At 42.6% G+C, this 21472-nt stretch overlaps 1 protein-coding gene and 2 pseudogenes across 7 annotated transcripts in view; 2 read left to right on the top strand and 1 right to left on the bottom strand.

The window, feature by feature from the left end:
* C35H10orf67 (chromosome 35 C10orf67 homolog) overlaps positions 1-21472 on the top strand; it is a 105045-nt gene that overhangs the window by 42387 nt on the left and 41186 nt on the right. For all 7 annotated transcript variants that reach the window (XM_032473979.1, XM_032473984.1, XM_032473983.1 and 4 more), the window contains 2 exons: positions 713-771; positions 9919-9984. In XM_032473979.1, coding sequence (XP_032329870.1) covers positions 713-771; positions 9919-9984 — 125 coding nt within the window. The remainder of the gene's footprint in view (positions 1-712; positions 772-9918; positions 9985-21472) is intronic.
* Positions 4909-6237, bottom strand: LOC102507350 (annotated as a pseudogene).
* LOC102506317 lies at positions 7802-20703 on the top strand (annotated as a pseudogene).

The raw sequence follows: 21472 nt of genomic DNA, 5'->3' as shown, positions 1-21472 counted from the left end.
AGAAAATATCATACTATTTACTACTTTACCTTCAATTTTAGGGACAAATTTTAAGTACCAATTTCCATTTGTAGAACCCTCCCCCCCCCCCTTTTTTTTTACATACCATAAACATTGGTAAATGTTGCATTTAAATCATCAAAGTTAGAGTGCTCTAAAGTATTTACATGTACTGTTCTCTTTATATGTATATTGTTTATATAATTTTGCCCTTAATCTGCAGAATGAAAAGCTCTGAGTAAGCAATAGAAAATTTATAGCAAAACATTGATAAAATCAGATGCAGGACAGTATTCCTTGAATATGTAATTATACCATGCCAGTGTAGTTTCATTTCTCTTCTGACACAGTGTAACAGTGCTTTTTTCGGGTTTGGGTGGTTCTTACTGAGTCATAAGTGCCACCTGCTAAAGTAGTTTGTATTGGTTGTGACTAACAGCAGAAGTGTCCATTGCTGGTCTTGGTGAAAAGCTTGCAATCCTCAGCCACACTTGGATCTTGAACTTAGTTCTTAATCCCTATCTGACCAGCCGTCTGAACAGCAGGAAGAAGGCTGTGAATGTCAAGGGCAGTTGTGAAGGTCACAGTCCTGCTAGGACTTGCGTCCACCATGCCTGCCAGTGGTGTACAACCTGCCCTGAAGCAGGCAGATTGAATACAGGGGCATAAGCTTGTAATTTCATGGTTGGCCCCTCTCTCCTTTTGTTTACAGAAGATGAAATTATAAGTCTGAAAGAGAAGGCAGAAAAGGATCATAAAACCATTAAAAAGGTACTGTAACTTTTTTTTACATTGATGGATGACTCTTTTAAATGGAAATATCAGCATAATTGGTGAAATAACACTGTGTCCCCCTTGTGATGCAGAGAAAAGCTGACTTCTGTATTTAGTCTCTCCCATTATTTGGGTAGGATCTCTAGTAATGAAAAAGGATTCCAGCTTAAAAATGAATTAATGTTTTCTATATAAAATAGATAAACAAGATCCTACCATGTAGCACAGAGAACTTATATTCACCACTTTGTAATAGCCTATAATGAAAAAAATATGAAAAAGTTTATATATATAAAAAAGTTTTATATATATATAATATATATAATATATAATATGTATAATATATATATAATATATATATAATATATATAAAACATATATATATATAACATATATATATATAACTGAATCACTGTGCTGTACACCAGAAATGAACACAGCATTGTAAACTGACTATACTCCAATTGAAAATGAATTATTGTTTTCTTTGATTTGGGTTAACTGAGTGTCTACCTTGTTGATTGTAAGAAATTGAAAAATCATGTAACATAGGAGTCCAGAGATGTGCTTGTGGAAAAATTATGTTATCAAGAATAAACAGTCTTATTTTCCAATTAGATGTTGGTTTAGGTTCATTTTCCTGTATATAAATGGACTGGGTTTGTGTTACCCAGGTAATCTCTATTTAGAGCAGGGAATTCTTCTGGTGTTTCCTGGTGCATCTGATGGGCCGGACCATGGCAGGTCCACCCACAGGTCAGATGCTCCTGCTTTGTGCTTCCTTCGTTCTCACAAGTGTTGCAGCTGTGGTAGCTTTCAAAACCCTTGCCTGTGATGGTCAGGCTGTCCTGCGATGGCCCTGTGACGCAGAGACAGCACTGTCTCTCAGTTTCTGGTATCCTCCCAGCGCTCAGCACAGTGTCTGGCATACTTATAAAAATGCTCTATGAGTGCTTCACAGAATGAGAATGTAGTTAGAGATCATAAAATTTACAGATAAAAATGTGGATTTACATCCCTGAATTATTCCAAATAAATGTAAATGCTTTCCAGTAACTGGATTGAATATCAATTTTTAATGAAGATTAATTAAAATTAGATAAAACTTCAATTCCTCAGTCACACTAGCCTTGCATCCAGTACTCATGTGACTAAGTTTAGATTCAGATTTCAACCTGATTTTACAGTTGAAGGTATTCTTAGGTTTTAGATAAAATTACCTCCAAGAACTGTTTTTAAAAGAAATGCATCCCATGATGGGTCAGAGTTGGGGGATGTTTTCTGTCATCACTGAATCCATCACAGGCTTCTACAACATGATGTCATTTTCTTGTGCTTCATCCTATTTTCAATGGTGACAGTGCAAATGCCATTCTTACCAAGATAACAAGAGTCTGTGAACAGAAAAAGTTTAACCTTCTTGGCATCAACTTCCAAGAGTGAAAATGAGATCTCAGCTTTCTGGTTTCAATTAGTAACCTTCAAGGGAACCATCTCGGTTTATGTAAATGTTTGCCAGGCTGTTCGTTCTGTACTGTCACTGGTAGAGATGAGTTGGGTGAGCCTAGTAGTCTTTGGGGAGAGTTCAAGAAAATTAACGCAAAAAGTCTCACCATTAAGCCATTGATTAGAAAGAAACATCCCCACCGAGTGGCTGGTTAGACCCTGTGTGAGCTTAAATATTTCTATTAAATGCTGCCTGAGCTTTCTAGCTCTGCACTGCCCAGTGGTTGTCACCAGCCACACGTGGCTATTGAACACTTGGGTCTAGTACAGCTGAGAAGTGGAATTTTAATTATATTTAATTTAATTTTAATGTAGAAATTGATATTCGTTTCAGTTAGTGAAAAACCTTCATGTATGTTTTGAATAACTCGAATATGTGAATCTACTTTTTTACCTGTATATTTAATGAAATCTAGATATAAATTGAGTATCTCCAGTGGAATTTTAGCCCCTAAATTGAGATGCGCAGTAAGTGAAAAATCACACTGGATTTCAAAGACTTAGGTACTATAAGAAATGTGAAATATCTCACTAATGGTTTTTAAGATTGCTTATTACACATTGAAATAGTATTTTGGATACCCATTGGGATAAATAAAATATATTAAAATCAATTTCACCTGTTTCTTTTACCTTTTTAACAAGGCTACTGTAAAGTTCAGAATTATGTCTGTGATTCACATTATATTTTTATTTGACAGCTCTGTTCTAGACAAATATAGCAGACCCCTAGTCTGATCATTTTTTGGATTCTGGCTCTTTTTTTTTTTTTTTCTTCGTATGCACTGGCCCTCCACCGAGGCCAAGAATATAGGCCCGATTTGGTATTGAGCACAAGGAATCTAGAACCCTGGGTTCCTCTTCTGTTTCTGACACTACAGCCCCTTATCCGGTTCCTCATCCCCCTTCTTCTTGACTCTTTCTTCCCAAGTCTCTGTGTGGATGGAATGAGATAACATATGTCAGAGAGCTTCATCAGTTGAAAAGCAGATCAGGAATTGTTGAACAAATGGGGGCTGATGTTTCCTGGTTTGTTTCCAGTATCCTTCACTAAATCAATTAATTTGGCATGTTTAGTAGATGCCTTTGAGCACCAGGCACTGCTGAGATACAAAAATTTTATATGTACATCACACACACACAGAGTCCCGTTGTGAAGCAGAGCTAGTCTAGAGGGAGGGACAGAACCCACAGGCCTGTGTGATGGGGACCATAACAGAAGGATGTACGTAGAGAAGAGATGCTGGGCTTGACCTGGAAGGTCCTGGAAAGACTTCATCAGTTCCGCACCTATCTCACTCTCCTGCGCTTGAACTGATTTTTCCAGGTGGCTAGGAGGGGAAGAGCTGCACACAGTGTCAGGTCCACTTGCTGAGCTCTTCGTGACTGGGGTGCGTACAGCTTGCGGTGGAATCCGGTGAGACTAAGCGGTGAGAATTTGTGTTGCGGCAGGAAGAGGAGGAAGTGTGGGTGCGTGGAGGGAGTAGGCAAAAAATGGAAGAATGGAAATGGGCCGCTCTGGAGCCTCTGGATGAGCCACAGGGTCTCCTTTTCAGCCCTGGAAGATGCAAGTAAAAACAAGTTGAAAATGGAACTGAATTTGGGGAGGATGACTTCTGGCCATTGCCCTGGGCTCAGCATTGTTGTGTATGGGATTCAGTAAATTTTACATTTAAATTTCAGTAATCTAATGACAGCTGAATCTGTGTCCCAGCTATGGCTACACTGTGAATTCTTTTCTGAGGGGACAGACCAGTGGTCAGAGATCGCAGCCCAGGTGTGGTTGGCATCGGGACACAGCAGCATCAGCTGCTGTGGGGAAAGCTGGGGGCACACCCAGCCTGGACTGTAAGGGAGCAGGGAAGTTTGGAGGAAGGACACCGAGCTGAGTCCCAGAAGAGAGGTTAGAATTAGCCAGGAAAGGATGAAGGGGAGGTGGGAAGGGCCAGAATGTGAGAAGGGGGCATGCACACAACTTGCTAAGGCTGGAGGGTTTGTGCGAACAGGGTGGTGAGAAGCAGGGCATATTTTGGAGGGCTGTTATTCATGCCAAGGAGTTTGAGTTGCCTTCTGAGTGGATGGGAGCTTTGAACGTTGGGGCAAGATCAGATCTGTGTTTCAGAAAGAAAACAACCAAGAATTGCCAAAGCATTTTTGAAGAAAAAGAACAAAGCTGGAGGAATAACCCTCCCAGACTTCAGACAATGCTACAGAGCTACAGTAATCAAAACAGCACGGTATTGGAATAAAAACAGACATATGGATCAATGGATTAGAATAGAGAGCCCAGAAATAAACCCACAGACCTATGATCAGTTAATCTTCGACAAAGGAGGCAAGAATATACAATGCAGAAAGAAAACAAATGGCAGGGAGGAAAAATTCAAAGCCAGAGAGACCAGTTATAAGGTTTCTTTTTTTTTTGGAGTCCCGATTTTATTCTGTAGCTGAATGCCCAACTTAGAACGTAATTGCAAGTATTCGGCTATGCAAAAGAGAACAGTGCCTAAGTACAAATGGGAGACATGATTTGTTTTAAATAAATACTTAAACATGGGTGGGTCCTACAAGTACTGGGAGTCTAGGTGTGCCTTGGCAGAGCTGCCTCACCTGTGGACCCACGAAGATGCCATAATTCCCCAATCAACGCATGGACCTGCGGTGTCGATGGCCACAGTGACAACGCGCTCTCGGCCAGAGCTGCCCAGCCCCCTGCAAGGCCTGGAATTTCTCGAAGGTCAATGGCCCATAACAGTTAGGTGTCAGTATCACTCTCCGGGGCCCTGTGGGCCTGGGCCTGCGGCGCCTAGATGACCTTGTTCAGTCCGTTTTACAGGACCAGCACGAAGGTGCCCTTGAAGAAGGCTTTGCCCCTTTCATCTCAGAAGATCTGCCAGCAGTCCAGGGTGCCCCTGTACATGATGTTGGCTCCTTTGCGGCCAGACTGCATCATCACCGGCGCACGGTATCGAAAGGGTGGGAGACCACGCTGGCCATGGGCGTCACCGCTGCGCGATCATCCAGCTTACCACGATGTGGGTGTTTTGGGGGTCGGGGAGCATGCCTTTGGCTGTGTCATACATGCAGAAGTAGGCGGCCCAGTAGATGATGATGCCCTGCATGGAGATGTTGAAGCCCTGGTACAGGCCTCGGACTGCGTCAGACTTCATGATCTTCACCAGACTGTCCCCTAGGCCTTTGAACTCCCGCTCCTTGCCAGACTTCCCCACATCGGCTGCCAGGCGGGTTCTGGTGAAATCCAGCAGGTAGACAAAGCAGAGGGAGGTGGCTCCGGCTGCGCCTCCAGAGACCAGATTGCCGGCAAAATACCTCCAGAAATGCATGTGCTTGTCCATGCCCCCCAGGAAGATCTGCTTGTACTTGTCCTTGAAGGTGAAATTGAGGGCTTGCATGGGGAAGTGGCAGATGACATTGGCCAGGTTGCCCCTCCAGAAGGACAGCACGCCCTGCTCCTTGGGGATGAGCACAATGCAGTCCACGACGCCTTTGTACTGCTTGTCGGCCGCAATCTGCTTACTGGCATGAGGCACCTGCAGCAGCAGCAGCTTGACCCACTCGATCGGGGCCACGTCTGTCTTGGAGATGGCGGCGGCAATGCCTCTGGCCAGGAAGTCCTTGGCGAAGGAGATGGCCTGCTCTGTCATGGTGGCGAAGCGGGCAGCGAGCAGGTGGAGAGCGGAATGGAGGCGCAGAAACCTGAAGGTTGGGCGCCGCCAGTCAGCCTTGCTGCCACCAGGACCAAAAAAAAAGAAAGAAACAGCAAGGTTTCTCGTATAAACCAGGGCAACTACAAAGTCCTGAAACAGAAAGAGGACTGTGACCCTGGAGATGAAGGAGAGGATGAGTTCAAGAGATGATTAGAGAGCAAAAGTTATGAATTTGATAAGGTTGAAGGTGGGAGAGATAAAGGAGAGAGAAGTGAAAGCTGGGTAGCATTCAGATGAGAATGGGAACAGGAGTAGGGCAGGAGGGAAGCAGGGCAGACGCCATCACAGAAGCCAAGCATGAGAGTCTCAAAAAGGAAGGAAGCATTCAGTGTGGCCAGTGCTGCCAGAGGCCAGGTGTGCAAAAGGCTAAAAAGGGAAGACTGGACAGTTAGCTTTGGCAACTGTTAATTCATGAGTGTCATTTGACTGGATCCTGGAAGCAGTAGAGAAAAGGGGGTGAATGCACAAGTAGGGACAGTGAACATGGGCAACTGTCTAGAAGTTTGGCTGTGGGTGGCCAGGGAGACGTCAGGGAGGAGTTGGAGGGGGACATGGGATTGAGGAAGGAATTTTTTAAAAGGTGAAACTAGAGTGTTTTGGGGGGAGGTAATTAGGTTTATTAATTGATTTATTCATTTTAATGGAGGTACTGGGAGTTGAACCCAGGACCTTGTGCACGCTAAGCGTGTGTTCTGCCACTGAGCACTACCTTCCCCCACAAAACTAGAGTATTTTCAAATGATGTCATTGGGAAGAAGAATGAGAAGGGAAAAGCACAACAGAGAGAAGAGATAGTTGAGAGATCTAAGGAGGGAGGAAGGGTGGGGCCAGTGGCCAGTAATTGATGCCCATTGGAAACTTAATGACACTTCTTTTTAGACTAAGGTATAATGACTTAACACGAAATCTTTTCCTTTCCTTCCACTTCTCATTGATTTACTTTCTCTAAAGCCTCTGTCCAGCCTTTCACAGCTTCAACTACACCACCTTATGAGGCTCTCATATAACCAGTGCTCCCTGCTCCCCGGCCCTGCTCGGGGACTGCCCTGTACCTTTGGAGACAGCCGATCCTTGATTTAGGTGACATTGCAAGATGCATATGGAGCTTTAACCCAGAGCCACTGTGTGCTCCCTCTCCCCATCCTTTCACTTGGGTCTAATTGGCATGCTTTCTCACTGCCCACTACCACTCTGCCCATCACCACTACTTTTCTCAATTCCATCTCTCTTCCTCTCCTCTCCTCCTGGAGTAACTCACAAAGAACATGGCAGGCACCTGGATTTGTTTTCTCCTCTGCACTCTCTTGCTCACCCTGTCACTTAGCGTACCTAGCCTCACCTTTACACCTTCTCATCAGAAGAGGGGACATTCTTCTTTGCCTTGACCTATCCATCCACCTGTTTGCCTGACTCCATCTCTTCCTTCCTCCTCTTCTGGGATTTCTTCATCAGCCTTTCTCTCTCTCGTGCCTTTAAGCATTTCCCTCCAGCCTACAGACATAGCCAAGGCATCATCCTGGGTGGTATCCCCTGACCTTGACCACCCCTGAAGCCATCACCATTCCGTCTTCTTCAAATATCAACAAAAAGAAATCTGTGTCTACCAGTCCCTTCTTCACGCCCCCACTGCTAGTTTTTCCCATTGATAAGGTCACAATGAGATTCCCCTTGCTCTCAGCCCATTTCATTCTTATTCCTTCTTGAATCTTCTGCATGACAGATCTATGCCCCATGTCAGAGATGCCTTCTGCAGCAATGCTTGCTTCTGATTTTTTCAGAAGCACACTTCTTCACTCTTTCGTGAGCAATACTTGTCGATAGTTTCTCTTCCTCCATCTTTCACGAGAATGCTGTCCTGGGAATTCTCTTTATCCTTGGTTGTCGTTGTTTTCTCTCTGGCTGACCTTAGACTCTCCTATAACTGGCACATCTGTTTACCGTTGACCTCCAGACTTTCTCTCCTGCTTCGTGTTTTCCCTGAACACTACATCCATAATATCACTTCCGTCCTCATCCTCAATTTCCTTGTTACATGCCCTGCGAAGACTTCCTTGACAGTCCCCTCCTGTCCCCTATGGTAATTAGGGACTTCCACTGTGCCCTCGCATACCTGGGACTATCTGCTCCGTGGAGGTCAATAACCATGTCTTATCTTTGTATCCTTTATTATCAGCTCTTAAAAATATTTGCTGAACAAAAATGCCTTCCATTTTCCTCAAACCCAGTGTCAAAACTTGAATTTATTACTCCACAAATTTGGACTTGGTCGTATTCACCACTTAAATGAATGACACTGCCATCTGTCCAGAGGACCAGAGACAAATCTAAAGTCATCCTCTACTCTCTCCTTGACATCTTGTGTCTAGTTGGTCATTAAGTCTGTAGACTTTCTCTCCAAAATTTATCTCCAGTCTCCTTTCTCTGCAGGAACGTTGTCACAGACTTGATGGAGGTCTTCCTCATGTCCATCAGGTCCTACTTCATTTTCCTGTCTCCAAGCTCATCCCCCTGCAAATCTGGCTTCCACGTTGCTGCCATGGGATCTGATACCCTCATCCTAGGTGCTAAAACTTTCACTGGTTTCCCATTGCCTTCAGCATAAAATCAGGCGGTCCCAAAACATTCTGGGTGATTTTTATGTGCCAGGAACAGCTAAGCACTTTCACATTTACTGTCTCAAATTCTTTTCAGAAAAACTCTTCAATGTCGGTTTTGTTATACTAATTTAGAGAAGAGAAAACTAAGACTTGAAGCATAGAATTAATTTACCTCCACAGCTAGTAAGCAGCAGTGCTCTGATCTGAACTGACCCCTGTTCTCTGCATCACACCTTTCTGACCTCCACTCCTAACTGAGGTGGGCAAGGACCCTCATAATTTCCCCTTGGATCACCATCTGCCTTCATTTCCTGCCATTCCTGTCTAGACGTGCCCTGGGTCCAGAAACACCGGACTCTTCCCAGTTCCTCCATCACTCCATGCTTCTCTGCGGTTACTTTGCTGTTTTGATTGCCATCTTCTTTGCCTTTCTCCTCCTCTAGCTTGTTGAACTTATACAGATCCTTCAAGACCCTTGTCCAATAGCACTTCTGTGCCATTACCACCAGGCATAGAGATCTTGTTGTAATTACTGTTGCTAGGTGATGTGGATTTTTATTCTTTTGGACTACCTGAAGATTTGATTGAGTGACCTTTTTGCTTGCGTGTTACAGTTATTTTTTTCACATTGCTCCCCTACTGTACTATATATGCTCCAGGGAAGGGATCTGTTTTCCATTTTTATACCTCCACAGCCCAACAAAATGCCTCGCATCCAAAAGGTGTTCCAAACATGTTTATTAAGTTAATAAGTATATGAATTAATTGAATGGAATGGATGTCAAAAGGAGTTGTTGAATTTTGTCAGTGTATATACCACACACAAATGACAATCATTTAAAGTACTGAGACAAGCCAAATTACTACAAAGGTCCCACAGTATATGCTTTGATGGCTATTTTCAATTGGCATAATATGGCTTGATGTGCATATAAGTATAGCACAAAAACCTAAAATAAGAGAAATGGGTCATATAAAGAGAAAAACAAAATTGCTCTTTTTGATAAACTAGGACTTTTCTTTATTTTGCATTGGTACCACATTTTGGGGGAAGTGGGGTGAGAAAGACTAAATAAATTGTTATTTTCTGTGTATGTTTTGCTTGTTTATATAATAAAATATAATAGTTGTATAATAATGTATTATTATTACATGATAATCTGTGGACTTATTTTTTTTTTGCTTTGATTATACTAGGATCCATTTTCCCCTCACATTTAGAATCAAAATATGTTTCACTAAATTTTATTAAGGAGGAATCTCAGGTGCTCTGTTCTTATCTTTAATCAAAATGTAACATTCTTCTCTTCCAGCTAATGGATGGTAGAGACAAATTACTGTATGAGCTTGATTTTGAAAAATCATTGGTTCAAGAAGTGGTAAGAGGATTTACATTATTTCTTAATAAATTTGAATCCAGGAGTTTAATTATGAAAGTTTTATAAGCTTTATTTGTAACTATTTGCTGTGAACTCTTCATTTCATTTTTATCAATAATCTAAATGCGTGCATAATTATAAACATTTTTAATGATTGTTTTGAAGAAAACAGTTTAGGTGGTACTGTAATTAATATACTTAAAATGTAGAAGAGTCTTACGTAAGAAAGAGTATTACAATTTAAAACAGTTTACAAAATTCTTGTTTATTATAGGGATTAAAAAAACAAATATGAGAGCCCAATATTTTGAAGGATTTGCTATTTTTAGTTACAAATTGCCATAAGTGAAAACAAAAAAGAGACTAGCCAGATATTTTGGCATTCTGTGTTGGTCTCATAAGAAAACACTGCCTTTTTATGTTCTTTTAAGAGAACTTTCCAGACGGCTGGTCTTTTATTTTATCAGTTGACTACCCACCCCCCAGGATCCCCCACCTCACCCCCTGCCCATCTTATGGTGTTGTACTCTGGCTTTCAACTGATCACCACGAGTATGTCTTTGTTACAGTAAACTGACTGTGTTTATTATAATCAAAAATAAAACACAGCTTGACTTGCGTTCTAAATGTGCTTGAAAAGAATATGATACTGTTTAGAAGAGAAAAGGTTGTTCATAGGAAATCAACACCACTTCAGATATTGAAACATTCCCTTTTTTACAGCTTGTCACACTTTGTGCCAAGTCATGACTGTTTCCCTAACTCTGTTTTGTTACTCTCAGCACCATGTGTTTTGGGTGCCTTGTCATAGAAATTAATGCAAAACAATTCTCGGGGGCTACAATAAAGCCTTCTATGAAACCAGCTTGGGAATGCAGGCTAGGAAAACAATCGTGGTTAGCTAGCCACCAAAACCATGTGTTAACAAATATGTTTCTTTTGAATTCTTTACTTTTAAACACCTGACATATAAAAATTGTCTCTGTGATGGAGTTTCCTTGGTAGATTTCTCCTGCCTCATCCCATCCTCTTCTGTCATTACCCCCAAGTCCAGGAGCTGCTTCTGAAAACAAACAACTGAATGTGCACATTGTCATGAATGGAAATGTATTTTTATAGAGTGGTAAGCCAATGTTAAACTGTCAGTTCGTCAGCAGTATTAGACAAGAAATTAAACTACTTAATCAGTGAGCTTGTGCCTAGGCTGTGAACAGACCCCACGGTCTCTGAATTGCTTTGCCTCTTTATTTGAACTGTAAGCGCTTGCCGGTGCTATTCTCCTGCCCATGGGGGAACCAATCGTGTTTTATTTTGTTGCCTAGAAATTTAGAAGTTGAGCACCACGCTTGTTGCCAAGCAGCGAGATCTTGCACCGCAAACCTCACAACTGCAAAGAGCGTTCAGCATGCTCAGAACTGGTTCGGGGGTTCACGGTTTCAGTAGAGGGAGTGTACTTAAGGTTCTTATGACTGGGTTTCCATGGCATGCCTTTGGGTCCAGCGAGACCTCTATTTGGCACCCCCATCCCCACCAAGGGAGTCTGTTGTCCCCTCAGAGGAAGGCTGACTTTGTGACTGTTTGGGCTTCCTTCGTTGCTCTAGTGCATTTTTCCAGAAATGGAGATTTGTGATTTTGACTAGATGGAGGAGTGGGAGAAGGTGGTGTTGACCAGAGTCATTGTGTAAAAATTAAAAGAACTTTCTCACTGAAGGGCTTTTGTTCCATGCTTGACTATTACTTTTTCAATACAGTTTATTTTCTGGCCTATTAAGAGCCTAGTTTAAAAAGTCAAAGAGCTTGAAGTAAACCACTAGGATCAGTAAATAGAGGTCAGTAGTAAAGTATGGAGCGGCTGTGTCCTTGGATTGGCTTTGAGGGAAGCATATAAAATAATTTTGAATCTTTTTGTGATTCCTACACTTAGTGGCTTTTATTTATCCTTTTTGTGTGTGTGTGTAAAACTGAGATATAATTGCCATATAACTTTATATTAGTTTCAGGAATGGAGCATAATGATTTGATATATGCATATATTGCAAAATGAACACTGCCATCAGTCTAGTAGTTAATATTCATCACCACACAAATGTATACAATTTTTTTCCTGATGAGAACTTTTAAGATTTATTCTCTTAGCGAGTTTCAAATATACAATACAGTATGGTTAACTGCAGTCACTGTGTTGTACATTGCATCCCCAGGACTTACTTATCTTTAAACTGGAAGTTTCTATCTTTTGACCACCTTTACCTGTTTTTCCCACCCCCTCCTTCATCCCCTGCCTCAGACAACCAACAATCTGTTCTCTGTATCTAGGGGTTTAGGGGCTTTTTGTTGTTATTGTTGTTGTTTTTAAAGATTCCACATAAAAGTGAGATCATACGTCACACGTATTTGCCTTTCTCTGTCTGACTTATTTCACTTAGCATGATGCCCTCCAGGTCCATCCATGTTGTTGCAAATGGCAAGACTGCCTTTTTATCCATGGCTGGATAATATTCCACTGTACAAATAAACCACATCTTCTTTATCCATACATCTATCAGTGGACTCTTAGGTTGCTTCCATGTCTTGACTATTGTAAATAATGGTTCAGTGAACATGGTGTGCATATATCTTTTCAAGTTAGTGTTTTGATTCCTTTGGATAAATACCCAGAAGTGGGATTGCTGGATCATATGGTAGTTCTCTTTTTAATTTTTTGAGAAACCTGTGTACTGTTTTCCATAGTGGCTACACCAATTTGCATTCCCACCAAGTGCACAGGGGTTCCCTTTCCTTCACATCTTTGCCGACATTTGTTACCACTTGCCTTTTTGACAATGGCGATTCTAACAATTGGGAAGTGATATCTCACTGTGGTTTTGATTTGCACTTTCCTGAAAATAAAAGTACCAGTTGACCATTTGAATATCTTCTTTGGAAAAATGTCTACTCAGGTCATCTGCCCATTTATTAATTGGGCTATTTGGATTTTTTTGCTATTGCGTTGTATGAGATCTTTATATATTTTGGATATTAACCCCTTATGACACATATGGTTTCCAAATGTTATCTCCCATTCTGTAGTTTGCCTTTTCATTCTGTTGATTGTTTCTTTTGCTGTGCAGAAGATTTCTAGTTTTATTTAGTCCCAATTTGTTTATTTTTTATTTTGTTACTTGTGTTTTAGGTGTCATATCCAAAAAAAAAAAAAAAAATCATTGCTGAGACCCATGTCAAAAAGCTTTTCCCCTGTTTTTCTTTAGGAGTTTTATGGCTTCCAGTCTTTAATTTAAGTCTTTAATCCATTTTGGGTTAATTTTTGTGAGAGGTGTCAGATACAGGGGTCTAGTTTCATTCTTTTAGATGGGACTATCCAGTTTTCCCAGCACTGATTAGTGAAGAGAGTGTCTTTTCTCCATTGAGTATTTTTGTCTGCCTTGTCAAATATTAGTGGTTCATATTCTTGATGCTGTTCCATTGATTTATGTCTCTGTTCTTAATGCTAGTACCATACTGTTTTGATTCTGTAGCTTTATAATATATTTGAAATCAGAAAGTGTGATTCCTCTAGCTTTATTCTTCTTTCTCAGGACTGCTTTGGTTTTCTGGGGTCTGTACGGTTCCATATACATTTTAGGATTGTTTTTTCTACTTCTGTAAAAAGTGTCATTGGAATCTTGATAAGGATTATATTGAATCTATAGGTGACTGAGTAGTATAGATATTTTAACAATATTGATTCTTCCAATCTATGAACACAAAGTTTCTTTCCATTTATTTGTGTGTTCTTCAATTTCTGTCATCAGTGTCTTTTCCAGTGTAGAGATTTTTTCACCCCCTTGGTTACACATATTCTTAAATATTTTATTGTTTTTGATGCTGTTATAAATGGGATTATTTTCTTTATTCTCTCTCAGACAATTCATTGTTAGTGTGTAGAAATGCTACTGACTTTTATCTGTAGATTTTGTATCCTAAACTTTCATTTATCATGAAGCTAACAAAAAAGAGTGTTCTCATCAGAAGAGTATCATAACTGAACTCTTATCCTTAACTGATTTTCCATCTACTTCATTCCAGTGCACCTTATTTCTAGGAAAAATCCAGACTTGAGATTGAAAGGAGTTGCAAATGTTACTCTAGCTTCTCATTTTGAGGGCACAGCACTGAGTTATCTCTGCAGTCAGCTTTGATCTCATAACAGGTTCCCTTGTTGCCTGGGTTCCCTCTGAGCCACACTTCAAGTCTGCCCAGTTCTATTATATGTAACATGGCAGTGTTTGGTCATTCAGCTAGAAAACTGATATTTTGATAACCCAGATATTTACTCTAATAAAATACATGTCTGAATTTCTGTGCCTAGGAACCATCACACATTTCCAGTGGGAATAGATAAATCCATGACCCAAGGCAAGGGTCTTTAGAGGTTATCCTATGTTCTACCATGGTATATTGGCTGTGGGGTCAGATAACTTGCCTCTTCAGTTCCTGTGTCTTCCAATCAAGATAGACTTAGTCAAGGGGCCTCATTTGCTCCTGGACCTGATTTAAGTAATAAGATTCTGACTTCAAGCTGATACTGTTACAGGATGAGATTTTTGCAGGCCTCCACCCCAGTTCTCTCATTCTTGTTCTACCTTGCTGGTTTTCCTCCTTTTGGAGTCTTCTAAATGTTGAGTTTCCTCCACTGAGTGTAGTGGGTTCTCTTGTATTTCTCTGTAGCCTCTTCCTTGGTGAGCTATCCATTCCACATCACTCGTATTCTTATGACTTCTAACTTTTTATTTCCAGTCCACACCTCTCCTTAGCATTCCAGCCTTACAATTCCATTTGCCAACTAAACATCCATATTTGGATGTTTCAGGCATCTTGAATTTGATTTCTTTCTTTCCCTTGCTGTTCATCACCATCACCACCATCAATTCATTCAAATAGAAAAATCTAGCTAATTACCTCTAAAATTACAGCTCATAATCCCATCTTCATCTTCATCACGCCCCTGTTTTCCCCGATCAAGCCACCAACATTTTTCACCTGGATTACCATAGTTATGACATCTTAACTATCTTTTCCCCTATAATCTTACTTCTGTCTTGTTTAACCTCCACTAGGAAACATCATCAACCAATAGGGTTTAATTGGCATATAGGGAACACTCCATACAACAGCAGAATGCTTTTTCTCCTGGTACCTATGGGACTCTCCCCGCAGTAGACCACATTCTGGGCCATAAAATACACCTGAACACATTGTTAAAAACTATAATCTTGCAAAATAGATTTGCTGATGAAGATGGAATCAAACTACAAAAGATAAGGGAAAACACTTGGAAATTAAACAACAAGCTCCAAATAGTTCATCAGTTAAAAAGAAGTCCCTCTCTCTATATATATTTTTAGGTACAGAGAACTGAATGAAAAATAAAACATACCAAGCATGTTAGATATAGCTAGAAACTGTGCTGAGAGGGAAATCACTAAATACCTACAGCAGAGAAGAGGGAAAAGGTCTTAAATCAGTAACCTAAGTTCCTACCTCAAGAAGTCAGAAAAAGAAGAGGCGAAGGAAGAAAATAATAGAGATAATGGCAGAAATAAGTAAAGTTGAAAATACTGAAACAACAGAGAAAATCTATGAATAAAGATCTCATTTTTGAAAATAAATCAATAAAAATGATAAACTTCTAGCAAGACTAAAAAAGTATGGAAATAGATGGGGTAAAAGACACACATCTCCAATATTAAGAATGAAATGGGATATCACTATAGAAACTAAAGTCTTCAAAAGGATGCTCAGGGAAACTACAAACAACTTTATGCTCATAAATTTTACAACTTAGAAAAAAATGGAGCAATTCCTCAAAAAACAGTAACTACCAAAATTCAACCAAGATGAAATAGGTGATCTTAATAGTAAAAATAATAAAAAATTGAATCCATAATTTAAAAGCTCCTGAGAAAGAAATCTCTAGGTCTGGGTGGTTTCATTAGAGAATCTAGCAAACATTAAAGAGCAAACAGCAATTTTACAAAGCTGGAAGCAACTCCCATGTCATTAAACAGATAAATGGTTAAACTGTGATACATCCATACTACGCAACACTACTTAGCAGTAAAAAAGAATAGTCTAATGCTGCAGTTGCAGCCTGGACGAATCCAAAGAATTATGCTGAATGGAAAAAACAATCCCCAAAGATTACCTTTGTATGATTCATTCATATAACTCTTTTGAAAAGACAGAGTTTTAAAAATGAAGAATAAAATTGTGGTTGCCACGGTTAAGGATGGGGAGGGGGCACAATAAAGGAGGTGGATGTGGTTTTAAAAGGGCAACAGGGGAGATCCCTGTGGTGGTGGTACTCTTCTGTATCTTGACTGTGGTTACGGATAGAGAAACATACACAGATGATATCATTGCATAGAAGTACATGTATGAATGTATACTAGAAAAGTCTGAATAAGATTGGTGGATCATAATTGCCAGTATCCTAATTGTGATATTGTACTATAGTTTTACAAAATGTTACCTTTAGGGGAAACTGGGTAAAGAGCATCACAAGGTCTTGCTGTATTATTTCTTACAATCGCATGTGAATCTACAATTATTTCAAAAGAAAAGGCCATTTTAAAACATTGAAGTTTTTAAAATTTTATTTGTGAATAAGGGCAGACAAATTGGATACCTAGAGAAACAGTTTGACAGGTTCTTCAAAACTAAACATGCCACCACAATATAGAAACTGTGTCTTGGGTACCAGTCTTGTCAGATACGTGTTTTGTAACTATTTCCCCACCAGTTGTGCCTTTTATGTTCATTTTCTTAACACTGTGTTTTGATGAGAAAAAAAATTTTTTTTTACTTTAAAGTCTAATTTATCAATTGTTTTCTTTGATAGATATGGCTTTATGTATGTTTATAGTGTCTGGCATATAATGTGCACTCAGTAAATATATTTTTAATGAATAAGAGATAATTTATTAATTTTTTTTAGCAATTTCTTATAATTATATGGAGAAAATGATTTTAAACCATTATAATGGAGCTTAGTTATAACATCAGCCTTGAGTTAAAACTCACCAAGACCCTCTAAATACAGTCCCTCTTGGGCATCAGTTACTATCCTTCCTGTTCCAAGATTTCATGAGACAGGGGACAGGCAGCGAGCACTATGCTGAACCGGTTCCCGGCGCCCCCAGCACGGCCATGGACGACCTGGATGCCCTGCTGGCAGACTTGGAGTCCACCACTTCCCACATCTCCAAACAGCCCGTGTTTTTGTCTGAGGAGACCCCCTACTCGTACCCAACTGGAAACCACACGTACCAGGAGATTGCTGTGCCACCCCTTGTCCCGCCTCCCCTGATCAGCGAGGCCCTCAATGGCACGATTCTTGACCCCTTAGACCATGGCAGCCCAGCACCTCCTGATTTGTCCATGAGTAGCCTCAGTCCCCGTCCTCTGTGTACAGCTCCAGCACCAAAACTTCCAGTGCCTACATCCCGCAGGATGGCATGGGCCCTCCGTGTTCCCGAGCCAGTGAGGAAGAGTACGTGTACAGCTTTCCCAACAAGCAGAAGTTGGCCAAGCTGTCACCCACCGTCATGAGCTCCTCCTTGGGCAGCAACCTTCCGGAACTCGACCGCCTGCTACTGGAGCTGAATGCAGTGCAGCATAACCCCCCGGGCTTCCCCACAGATGAGGCCAACTCAAGCCCCACCGCCTGGTGCTCTGAGCTCCCACTATGGCATCCCGGAGAATAACAGCCCGCTGCGGGGCAAAGCTGGGCCGCTGACCAAAGAGAGGCCCAAGCGGAACAGGGGCCGGGGCCTGGAGGACGTGTGGCCCAGTGTGGAGTCTGTTGGATGAGCTGGAGAGCTCTGTGCCCAGCCATGTCCCCACCATCACTGTGAACCAGGGTGAGATGGGCAGCCCCCAGCGAGTCACCTCCAGCCAGCAGCAGACATGCATCTCGGCCTCCTCTACCACCAGGGAGCTGGACAAGCTGATGGCCTCACTGTCAGATTTTAAGTTCATGGCCCAGGGGAAGATGGGTCCCCAGGGGGGCCCTCAAAGCCCGGGAGCCAACTCGACAGCATGCTGGGGAGCCAGCAGTCTGACCTGAACAAACAGGGAGTCGCCACAGTTGCCAAGGGAGTCTGCGGGGCCAGCAAGAAACCCGTTGCAGGGCAGGTCGTGACTGCCATGGGGAAAACATGGCGCCCAGAGCACTTCATCTGCACCCACTGCCAGGAGGAGATCGGGTCCCGGAACTTCTCTGAGCAGGATGGCCGGCCCTGCTGTGAAAAGGACTATCACATCCCCTTCTCTCTGCGCTGCTACTACTGCAGTGGGCCCACCCTGGATAAAGTGGTGGCAGCCCTTGACCGGACGTGGCACCTGGAGCACTTCTTCTGTGCCCAGTGTGGCGCCTTCTCCGGGCCTGAAGGGCTCCACGAGAAAGACGGCAAGGCCTACTGCTGCAAGGATTACTTCGACATGTTCGCGCCCAAGGGCGGCGGCGGCGCCCGGACCATCCTGGAGAACAACATCTCGGCCCTCGACACCCTCTGGCTTCCTGAGTACTTCGTGTGCCGGGACTGCTTCATGCCTGTCATCAACGGCAGCTTCTTCAAGCATGATGGGCAGCCCTACTGTGAGCCCTTGTGCTCCTGCCCTTCCAGCCTCTCCACGAGCAGTGGGGCTTACTGTGCTGTGGCTGCCAGAAGCCCATCCCGGGCCGCTGCATCACCGCGATGGCCAAGAAGTTCCACTTGGAGCACTTTGTCTGTGCCTTCTGCCTCAAACAGCTCAACAAGGGCACCTTCAAGGAGCAGAACGACAAGCCTTACTGTCAGAACTGCTTCCTCAGGCTCTTCTGCTAGGCGCCCTCATCCCTTCCTTGCACTCCCGTCCCCGGCCCAGCCTCCCAACTGCTACTGGGACCCAGAGGCCCGGGGGTGGAGGGGCAAATCCGACCGAAACTGGAACCACATCCTTGGCTGCTGCAGGATGGCATGAGGACCCTGAGGGGTCCTGCCTGTTTTTGTCACCTGCTGCCAGAGCCTCTGGGCCTCCCTCCTCCTCCTGCAGCTCTCCCCAGGATGCCAGCTCTTCACCCTCCCCAGAGGCAGAGGCTGGAGGGTCCTACCCCACCCTGCATGTGTCCCCACCAACCCACCTGGCCATGCCAGAACCCCACACTGGGGCCATCCCTTCCTCGTGTTTCGGCAGTAGAGCCAGCGGGGAGGGCAGGCAGGGTCACATGGGGGCCCCTTTTCATCCATATTCTCCCTTTCAACCTAATTCTTGTTTTGAAAGTATTGGGGGACTAAGCTCCCTCCAGACAATGCCAGCATCCATCTGTCCATCCAAGGGTGGGTGGGCCCAGGGGCCACAGAAGGTTCCTTGTGCTCCTGCTCTTCCAGCCTCCCCAGGCCTGGGTGACTGCCCCCACCCCCCATACCTGCTCTGGATCTACTGAGAAGGGCCTCTCTCCAGCACTAATGTTTTATAGTCACTTCCTCTGTCCCCGGGGACGGCGTGAGGTGGGGACATTCACCCCGTGCCTGGACACTGTACAGACTTTGATAGATTTCTACACTGAGACTTGAATTCATATCTTCTGAGTTGTTTTGACTTCTCTATACAAAAATGATTTTGAAGATTTTAAAGACGTTTCCTTTTGTATTCTTCCCCAGTGTCCACCACCACTGGTCCTGTGGGTGACGGTGGCTGTGGTAAATGGGGTTTGCCTTGTACTGAGGGCTTGGGGCGGGGAAGCAATTTGTATTTTATTTTTTCTTAGCATGAACGGGTGAAGTGGGAGCAGCTCTGCGACTCCCCTTCCTTAACTTCACAGCTCACCAGGACTCTTTATAAACTGCTGTATTCTGAAAAACAAAACAAACAAACAAAAAAAACTCTTCCTTACTGCCCAGGCCAGCAAACTCTTCACTGAAACTGGCCTTAAGGGTGTCTTGCCCTTTGGGGCCCAGAATTCTGAACCCCATCCATCCTGTTCCTGAGGGAGGAGAAGAGGGAAGTACACTTTGGGGGTGCTGCTTCCAAGTAATTCTATTAGGAGTGTCCACTCCCCTGTGAACTTTCTGGCAACAAAGAGAACATTCTCAGCCTCCTCACTGCTTCTCTGGAGCTCTTTCTCTTGCCTTCTCAGGGACTGGTATCTGATTTTGACTGTTAGCCTTGTTGATTCCACTGAGTGCATCATGTCCCCAAATTTCCTGCCCTCCCTGGAGTCTGGAGGCCTGGGGGAAAGAGCCCAGGTTGTTGCAAGGGGGCCTGATAGGACTCTGGGCAGAGAGACAGGATCCTGCTGAGACAGCAGGAAGCCCCCAGAGTGCTCTTCCCCGAGGATGAAACAGACAGGGCTGGGGTTCCAGATACAGCAGAGGCTGAGTGTGCTGTGGTCCTGAAGAGGGTCCCTCCTTGGTGGCAGGGCTGGGAGCAGCCGGGGTCTGGGAAGGTCAGCCAGGACCCTCCCCCTACAGGTCTGATGTCTCCACTTCCACCCATAGGCCTTACTGGTCTGTTTATAGTGACCTGCCCAGGCCCCTCCCCTAGGGGGCGTGGGGTTTCAGAGGTCCACCTGCTGGGTCAGTGGTTATTTGATGATTTGATTTTTTTTTTTTCCCTCTGTAAACTTATAACCTGGCTTTCCCCCCATTTCAATTCCTGTGATTTATGCCAATAAAGTTTGCCATTATTTTCACCTTTAAAAAAAAAAAGAAAGATTTCATGAGACAGACCTGCTTTCTGTTGAATTCTGCTCTATATTAGTAGGTGAGAGAGAGGTTTGAAAATCTGTTGTAGTTGTTGTTCAGATACCAATGAAATGAATGGTTAGATGTATTTCTCATCATTGTTTAATTTCATAATAAGATCAGCCAGAATTAAAATCACTAGCATTACTCATAAATTTATATTATGAAAAAAAACTTAATATTATTGAAACATGCGTTAATTTTTTTTTTTTTTTGCCATTTGCAACAACATAGATGGGCTTTGAGGAAATTATGCTAAGTGAAATAAGTCAGACAGAGAAAACTAGACACCATATGATCTCATATAGGTGGATTAAAAAAAACAAAACCCAAACTCATAGATACAGAGAACAGATTCACAGTTGCCAGAGGTGTGAGGTGGGGGATTAAATGGGTAAAGGTGTTCAGAAGGCACAAATTTATAGTAATAAAATAAATAAGCTAGGGGAATATAATGTACAACATGGTGACTGTAGTTAATAATGCTGTATTGCTTATTTGAAAGCTGCTAAGAGAGTAGAAATTCCCAATATAAGAAAAAATTATAACAAGTATAATGATAGGTGTTAGCTAGACTCATTGTGATCATTTTGTAATATATGCAAATATTGAATCATTATGTTGTATACCTGTTACATGTCAATAACATCTCAATTTAAATATATATCAAAATGTGTATACACACACACACACAACACACACACATTGATAAAATGCCTTTT

The sequence above is a fragment of the Camelus ferus genome, chromosome 35, assembly GCF_009834535.1.
Source record: "Camelus ferus isolate YT-003-E chromosome 35, BCGSAC_Cfer_1.0, whole genome shotgun sequence".
NCBI classification, from domain to species: Eukaryota; Metazoa; Chordata; class Mammalia; order Artiodactyla; family Camelidae; genus Camelus; species Camelus ferus.
Note: the sequence above shows the minus strand (reverse complement) of the source record. Positions and strands in the feature narration are given on the sequence as shown.